This window comes from Penaeus chinensis, chromosome 11 (assembly GCF_019202785.1).
Source record: "Penaeus chinensis breed Huanghai No. 1 chromosome 11, ASM1920278v2, whole genome shotgun sequence".
NCBI lineage: Eukaryota > Metazoa > Arthropoda > Malacostraca > Decapoda > Penaeidae > Penaeus > Penaeus chinensis.
In genome coordinates this window covers 39,008,259-39,017,017 of record NC_061829.1, presented here as the reverse complement: position 1 = coordinate 39,017,017, position 8,759 = coordinate 39,008,259, and the positions used below count along the sequence as shown (strand labels likewise).

The 8,759-nt window shown below is 37.0% G+C and overlaps 1 protein-coding gene across 5 annotated transcripts; it reads right to left on the bottom strand.

Annotated features, from left to right (window-relative positions):
• Nucleotides 1-223: 223 nt before the first annotated feature.
• LOC125030348 (microtubule-associated protein futsch-like) lies at nucleotides 224-8,159 on the bottom strand. 5 transcript variants are annotated; one of them, XM_047620342.1, is made up of 4 exons: nucleotides 7,787-8,155; nucleotides 6,412-6,499; nucleotides 5,201-6,115; nucleotides 224-5,107 (listed from the first exon to the last, which is right to left on the bottom strand). In XM_047620342.1, exons 3-4 carry the CDS (start codon nucleotides 5,999-6,001, stop codon nucleotides 1,079-1,081), a joined length of 4,830 nt encoding a protein of 1,609 aa, XP_047476298.1. In that variant the 5' UTR covers nucleotides 6,002-6,115; nucleotides 6,412-6,499; nucleotides 7,787-8,155; the 3' UTR covers nucleotides 224-1,078. The 5 variants fall into 5 exon arrangements, with proteins under 5 accessions (XP_047476298.1, XP_047476299.1, XP_047476297.1 ...); XM_047620343.1 differs by having other exon boundaries at nucleotides 224-5,200; nucleotides 5,342-6,115; XM_047620341.1 differs by having other exon boundaries at nucleotides 224-6,115; nucleotides 8,071-8,159.
• Between the last annotated feature and the right edge of the window lie 600 nt (nucleotides 8,160-8,759).

Sequence of the window (8,759 nt, the reverse complement as noted above, 5' to 3'; positions counted from 1 at the left end):
CTTTTATTAAAAATGGCAACTCATCTTATATACATATAATTGTGAATTCATTGTAATAAATTTTCAAGACAGAGTTTTCATTTTAATCTTGAATCTCACGAAGCCAAACATTAGATTCAGTCACTCTTGTAAATCTAATATACTGTATATCTATCATTACGGGGAAGAACACTCATTCTCATGTTTAAAATTTTTATTTCTGTATAAATAATCACAGTTGTGTAACTCTTCTTCTAGGTATCATATTATATGACACATGAAGCCTGTCTCAAAAGCAAGCTTAGATTCCAACATTAGGAAGAACATTAAACACACATATATATATTTATATATATATATATATATATATATATATATATATATATATATATATATATATATATATATATATATATATATATAAAACCAATTGTGCACAAAATATGCTGCTGTACAGATTATGATTCTCAATACCCTGAATAATGAAATTTGTAAAAGGTAAAAATTGAAGCCAACTCAGAGATACCAAAGAGAACAAGTATAACAGCTTGTTATTACATGCTTTATCTCCTATATTCTCTCTTCCTCTTTTTCTTTCAGCCAAGGTGTCTGCAAACAAATCTCCAAAATATCCCAATAGGGAGACCAAGACTGGCTGATTGCTTTAGTTTTCACAAATAAGGAGAGATAAATGTGGAAGCACTTAGGGTTCTTCAGAAATGTTCTAAATAAGAGACTGTGAGTGTAACATTTCTGGAAAAAGAATTAAGGGAGTCCCGTCCTCTTCCTGTGTGTATGTACAGACATTATACACAAGCTTGTTATATATGCATATATACAATATACAAGTACATCAACATAGACATATACAAGGATGATGAATTATGTATTTACATGAGATCTTTGATATCACAAGAGAAAAATGCAAACTATAGTTACATTTTTTATCTCCAATATTACAAAGTACAATAAAAAAAAAAATATTGATTTTAACTTATACTGATACAGTAATTTTTTAGAAAACTAAAAGTAAAATATATTGAGATTTTCTGTATATTTATGAAATCATACCACCTACATTCAAGGGGCTCAGCTCGTATCAACTCTCTGTAGACTGAAAACCATTTTCCTGTGCATATTTTCTGATCCAGAAGACATCAGGCAGATTTAAGGCACTCTCTCCAGTTACTTTCTTCATTATGGTTTGAATGACAGTTCTCACTAGCTCTGGCTTAACTCCCTTTGCAAGGATGTTATGAATGACTTCCTTGGTACTTTCCGCAACTTCATATGGTTCTGACTCCATCCTTGCAAACTTTGAGCTTCTTTGGTCAGCCTCAATTAGAGAACTGTTTTTTCTCTTGTTGTGATAAATGGTGCTCAACTCATCACTAAGTTCATGCAATGATCCTTTCAGGCTTGGATCCTTTATCTTATTCATTAGCTTTTCTTTCCTGGTTTCAGCAACTGTAATTTTCTTCACTAGTTCAGCATTTGCATCTCTGTATCGGTCTAGCTTTTGTTCAAACTGTTTCAGGAGTCTGTGGAAGTGTCTCAGAGTCTTGGGATTTTCAGAACGTAGGGCCATTTTCTCTGCTTCGGTGCAATTTTGCATTGCCTGTATAACTTCAGTTTCTGTACTAGTAAGTGAAGCTTCTACCCTCTGATTCTCTGAAGCTTGGCACTTCATACTATTGATCAAAGCATCTCTTGATACAGAGATGTTGGATATTGTGAATTTTTGGTCAAGGAAAAGTTCTGCTAATTCTGGGTGATTTTCTTTGTACAAGAAAGTGCAAAATCTTGCATACAGTCTCACACACATTCCCAGCTTGTCTGTGCTGCTTAAATCAGTGAATTTACACATTTCTTGTATGGCTAAAGAAGGATAGAAATCAGGTAACTGCTTGCCAATGTTCTTCCACAAGCAAAAAATAGACAAAACATTTCTTATATTTGGATTATTAGGATAGCCTCTTGTGTTATTCCATAAAGTCTCTGCACTATAAATATTTCTCATGTCCCAGTTTTGTGCCAAGAACTCACTATATGACTTTCCCACTTTCGCTCTGTTGAAGTCTCGACGCAACTTCTCAAGGACCTGCAGCAAAGTTCGGCTGTCTGGGACAAGTAAGACTTGGTTTCGACTCCTTAGAATCTGAATCAAAACCTGATAAAAGAGTTCAGCATTGGGCAGCTCTGCATCCAGAATGAAAATGCTGTGCAGTGTCAGTAATTCGCGATTTGTCATGAAGCGCTGAGTAGACTCATCATTATGTACAGAATCATAGAAATTTTTGAACTCGAAGGGCAACAGATCATATGCTTCACTTGCAAACCCTTGTAAGGCTGAACGTTCCTTTAACAGGGTGATGTGAGCACGAGATACTGCCTCTTCAACTGAAACTTGCTTTGCCATAGTTCCATTGTTGGCCCTTTTCAGGTCGCTACTAGAACAACTAATAGCAATATTATTAATATCTAAGCCTAGCTTTTTGCACAACAAAGACTGCCTATTTTCTACAGTACCTGAAAATATCTCTGCCTCTTTTGTTATAAGCAAATCTGGCTCAATTTCCTCCTCCTGTCTGAGTATTGATGTTGCAGCAACATTCTCATCATTCTCACCCTCTTCGTCGTCACTAACCTCCATATTATTTTCCTCATATACATAACTAACCTCTTTTGCTTCTGATGGTTCTGTTTCAAATAAAACCTCTTCTCTTTCAGATACTTGGTCATCATCCAGAACTGCCTTGGACTGCATCTCAGAAATGGAAGAATGAGACTTAGATAAACCTTCATCTTCATCCGAGGGCACTTCATCAGACTGCCTTGGACTAAGTCTGGAGACTTGTGCATCTGGTTCTGATTTCTGTTCTAATGTTTCAATAGTCTTCTTTTCCTTTATAGTTTGTGCTCTGTCTGGTGAGTTATGATCCTGCACATCTGATACATCTGCCAAGTCATCTTTCTTTTCCTTTTTCTTGGTTCTTGCTCCCTTGGTCACCTCTGGCACTTTTGAGAGATCATGCGAATCAGATAATCTTTCCTCTTCAAGCTGCAATGGCCTCTTCTTTGACATTTCACCATCATCCTGATCTCTACAGGGTGCTCTTATGGCTTTACTACTAGCTCCTTTAACTTTTTTCAGGGAGCTTAGTGATACTTTGATGGGCTCTGGCTTATATATGGCATCAAACACTGCACAGCACTTTATCTTGCCTTTGTCCATAAGTTCAAAAAGCCACTGACTCAGATCACTTATCTCCAACCCCTTAATGTTTTTACCGAGATCAGCTCTCTCTAGCATGTTTTTCACAGCCGTTTCTCTGTCATGCTGAATGTGTCTATGGGCCCAGTTATTGATTAGGACTATAGCTCCGAAAGTTATTTTTGAGTTGACAGTGACTGCTTCACTGCCCTTAAAAATTGTATGCAAAACTTTCTCAGTCCAAATGCTTCGACATTTCTTACAGACGACGGCTTTACATTCCTCAAATACATTATCCTCTTCGCTTTCACTTACTACCTCTACACATTCGATATTCTTCTCCTGAGAAGTTGGAGATTTATCTTTACTTACATCTGAAGATCCAGAAGCTAATTCTTTATCCTCTACTGCTTGAGAATTTTTGTTGCACTCGTTAAAGTCTTCAACCTTACCCCTAACAGACGTAATAACAAGGTTGAACTTACCCTCTGCTACATCATGCTTACGTGGGCTGCCAGAGATATCCTTTAATCTAGAGCCAATAATTGGTGATGTTCTGTTGATCTGGCATTCATCTGGGGTCTGAGCCTCCCCGGAATTATCTGGTGTTCTTTTACCACTGTTGTTGAGACTCTTGCTCTCAGATGTTGTTTTTGCAATTTCCAAATTGTCAAAACTAAGTGTCCTCCTCCTGTGTTTCTGTCCAAGGACTGGCGATGTTTCAGCATTATCTTTATTTGTCTCTTCTGTTACAGACCCGTCATTACTACTCTTTTGGACATCATCATTGTTAACCTCTGTTGCACCCTGATCTGTTGTTACTTCTTCGTTATCAGGTTTGGATTGTCGTTCCTTACAAACATGATGATCTAGTAGAATTTCTCCTTCCTTTTCACACTTCTCGTTTTTGTCATTCCCTGCCTGAAGGGCTTCTGCCTCACTAGCATATACATTCCCAATATCCTGGATATCCTTTTCCTCCTTTACCTCGAAACTTGGTTTTACTTTTTGCTTTTCCTCTTCCTCATCTGTCTTTCTTTCATCTCCCTTGACCTCTTCCTTTTCTTCTTCACTCTGACTACTCTCTTCCTCACCTGTTATTTCCTCTCTCTTGCCTACTTGACAATCTTCTTTATTGGCCATAACTTTCCCTTTCTTAGCCTCCTGTGTGTCCTCTTCTTCAACAGCCATAACACTCTCTTCCTTGCTCTCTGGGCTATCCTCTTCATCAGCCACAATATTCTCTTGTGTGTCTTCTTCAGCAGTCATAATGTTCTCTTCCTCACTCTCCTGCCTATTCTCTTCCTCAGACACCTGCATATCCTTTTCCTCATCAGCCACATTTTTGCCCTCTTCCTCAAGCATATTTTCTTCTTCATCAACCATGTTCTCTTCCTCAGCTTTCTGCATATCATCATCATCAGCTGCAATTCTTTCTTCATTACTCTCCTGTGTTTCTTCCTCTTCATCAAGCATAATGTTTTCTTCCTTATCCTCCTGCATGTCATCTTCCTCACCCTCCTGCGACTGTTCATCTTCATCAGCTGTAGTTTTCTCTTCATTACTCTCCTGCATGTCATCTTCATCAGCCTCCTGACTGTCCTCATCTTCATTAGCTGCAATGTTCCCTTCCTCACCCTCCTGCATGTCTTCATCTTCATCAGCTGTAGTCTTCTCTTCATTACTCTCCTGCCTGTCATCATCAGCAGCCAAAATGTTTTCTACCTTATCCTCCTGCATGTCATCTTCCTCAACCTCTTGCCTGTTCTCTTCTTCATTAGCCGTAATGTTCTCTTCTTCAGCCTCCTGTGTGCTTTCATCTTCATCAGCTGTAGTTTTCTCTTCATTACTCTCCTGCCTGTCATCTTCATCAGCCATGATGTTTTCTACCTCATCCTCCTGCATGTCATCTTCCTCAGCCTCCTGTGTCTGTTCATCTTCATCAGCTGTAGTTTTCTCTTCATTACTCTCCTGCCTGTCATCATCATCAGCCATAATGTTTTCTACCTCATCCTCCTGCCTGTCCTCATCTTCATTAGCTGCAATATTCCCTTCCTCACCCTCCTGCATGTCTTTATCTTCATCAGCTGTAGTTTTCTCTTCATTACTCTCCTGCCTGTCATCTTCATCAGCCATAATGTTTTCTACCTCATCCTCCTGCATGTCATCTTCCTCAACCTCTTGCCTGTTCTCTTCTTCTTCAGCCTCCTGTGTGTTTTCATCTTCATCAGCTGTAGATTTCTCTTCATTACTCTCCTGCCTGTCATCTTTATTACTCTCCTGCCAATCCTCTTCTTCATTACTCTCCTGGATCTTGCCTTCTTCATTGGCCATAATGTTTTCTTTCTCATATGCCTGTGTGTCCTCTCCTTTCTCTATTTGTTTACTTTCTTCCTTACACTGACCAACATGCTTATCTTCATTTTCACTTAACTCTGTAGCCTCGTCATCATCATCCTCTGTTGGCAAGTCAGTTTTTTCGGCACTACTTAATGTTGTATCTTCATCTTGTAATTCTGTATCATCCTCATCATAAGCCTCTTCACAGCTGCTCTCTGTATCACATTGCTCGCCGTACCATATCAATACTCCATACTTCTTTAACTGCATCTCCTTTTCCATATTCTTTGTATCCTTTGTGCTTCCCTTTATGCTCTTCTTTTCAACTACATCTTCCTCCTTTTGTACATCCATTGTGCCACTTACTTGCGAGCTACTTTCACTATCCTGGCTCACTAAGGTTTCTGCATCAACCTCTCTTCCTTGCAAGTCATCCTTGTTTATAGGTTCATGACTATCATCATTCATCTTGCTTCTCTTTATAGAAAGTCCTCCGTTTTCAGCGCTAAATTCTAATATCCGTTCATTATTTCTTTCTGACTTTCACTGGGTTTTAAGATTCACACATAGACATGCTCATATCTGTAAAATAAAATATAAGAAAATTAGTATGAATAGTTTCAATCTAATATGCATAAGGTGAAAATGTTATTGATACTCTTTTTTAGGAGGAGTAGCATCAATTTTTGAGAAATAAAAACAAAACAAATAATAATAAATAATGAATTAATGAGTACCAAATCATTATTAGCAAAAACATCAATATTATTACATGAAATGAAAGTCAACTGTTAAATCCTGACATTCATCCATTTCTGATATAAAACAATAATGAATAAACAGATACCAATCCTTTAACAATGTAAAAATATGCAAACCTCAGCAAGAAGTGGAGACCGCATGCAAGCCTCTTTGTGTGGACATTGAAACCATTAGGCTGTAGAAATGTGAATTCAGGTCAAATGTCTGAAAAAGTTTAAAAATGATTAGCTTATGTATTACCTAAGTAAGAAATGATAAGTACACACAGCTGACATGTAAAAATTATGATTGTTTTTATCCTCTATCCTGTAATCCTAGATCAAGATTCATAGTCTTGTGAAGGTAAAGTGCCCTCATTATAAATTATTCTCTTCTCCACTCAGAAACTTGCAGCCATATCCACAGTAACAGAATATGGTTTATGTATTCAATATTGACTTGATAGCAAAAGCATATTAAGGACTATACCAAACCAAAAAAAAAAGACACAGATCCTATATTTAAGGGAATAGGGCAAAGTGTACTACAGTTAGTTCAATTGACTTATCTCAGTTTGTTTATATTGCAATATCATTAATTCAGAATGCAAATATGTTCAATCACAATATTTGACCCATTTCTAAAAAGGAATAGTACCACAAGAATGTGTATTTACTGGTAAGGAACCATTGACTTTTCAGTTTCTGTGCCTCAAAGGGCATCACCTTAGTTTCTCTCTATCTCCACATAATCCTCATTTCAAGATTTTCTTATCACCTTTGTACAGTATGGTTGTCTAGTGCTTGAAAACCAACCACTGCAATATAACATCCACAAAATACAACAGTTAAGTTCAAACTTTTGATTTATTTATGATAACTTTTCTCTACATTATCAAAGTATGAATGGAATAACTTTTAATGTTACAAAAATGTTGGTTGGTAAATACCAGAAATTTCTGGCTGGAGAATAATATTGTTATAAAAGCATATTTTTGTGTTTGTCAGTTGCAGGTAAGTTAACTATGAATCAGAGGAGTTACAAAACATAAGGAACATGTAAAATAAAGACATCAGTATGATAAAATAGTGATGTTTACTTTCGAGCTGGTTGCATTGGGGGCAATGAAGGCCTTGGAGGGTTCTGAACTCGGCCTATTTGTCCTGCCAGTCCTGACACGTTGTCTGGATGAGTAAGACAAGGAGTTTTGACTGCAGCATTAAAACCCCTTATAGAGGTGAATGGTATTGCTAAATTTTATGTTTCTGCACCATAATATCCAAACTATATGTGGACTAGACTCTGAGAGGACTCTATCAATACCAAAATCATCACGATCGGGTATGCGAAGATATTGTGAAAAATTACCAAATTTCCTGCACAGGTGAACATCCAATTGAGGTACAACACAACTACTGAATTATCTCATGTCCCTGAAACTCATATCATCACATACTTTATTATCTGGTTGTTTTCACTAGTACCAATGCACAAGAGGTTTATCAAGCCAACCTTTCAACACGGGGCCAAACTAATGACACATTCTTCTTCTTTCTTCTTTTTATAGGGTTTTAGACTATAATATTGTCTATATCCCCTGGATCCTTTTCTTCTAATCTTCTCTGTAGTTTATATATAATCAATTATATTTGTTCTCCTTAGAAATATCTTCATGTATCCTCTTTCTCTTTTAGTTGGTGGTTGATCAAATGACACATTCTTCTACTTCTTCTTCTTTCTTGGTATAGGGTTTTAGACTATTGAATCTATATTATTTCTTCCTTCTTTTTCCTTACATTATTTCTATTAGTTTTGTTTTCTTCAAGAATATTTTGGTGAAATGACACATTCTCCTGGCGGAACCACTGCGACGTACAGCCTGGGCCGATCGCATGTAAACAAACCCAGAGGCGTTTTTGTAAGCGCTGGTCTGCATACAGCTCGTTGTGACGTCATAATTTTTTTCATGGTGATAAGTTAGATTAGATAATTAAGTATGACATCTTTGATATAGAAATAACAATACGATTAATAAAACTATGATGGGTGTGTAGTCGTTAGTCATATTTGAGGCTGTTTTCTGCTCATAAGCGTAAATATTTCACCAAAACTTTTTTGAAGTTAGAATCACAAATATGCTCACTATGATTGGAATTATATCGTTTTAGGTGCATGATGAATTAGCATTCTTTATTCGCATGTGTCCTTTACGTTCTAATAAAAAAATGCTGTTCCTAAAAATTTCCCTCTCATTATTGTTATATAAATTTTTGATCTAAAATATTTTGTTTTGAAGACTTCTTTCAAGCATTTTTTTCTGGTGAATGTGTATTTGTGCTCTCTCTCACTCTCTCTCTCTTTCTTTCTCTCTCTCTCTCTCTCTCTCTCTCTCTCTCTCTCTCTCTCTCTCTCTCTCTCTCTCTCTCTCTCTCTCTCTCTCTCTCTCTCTCTCTCTCTCTCTCTCTCTCTCTCTCTCTCTCTCTCT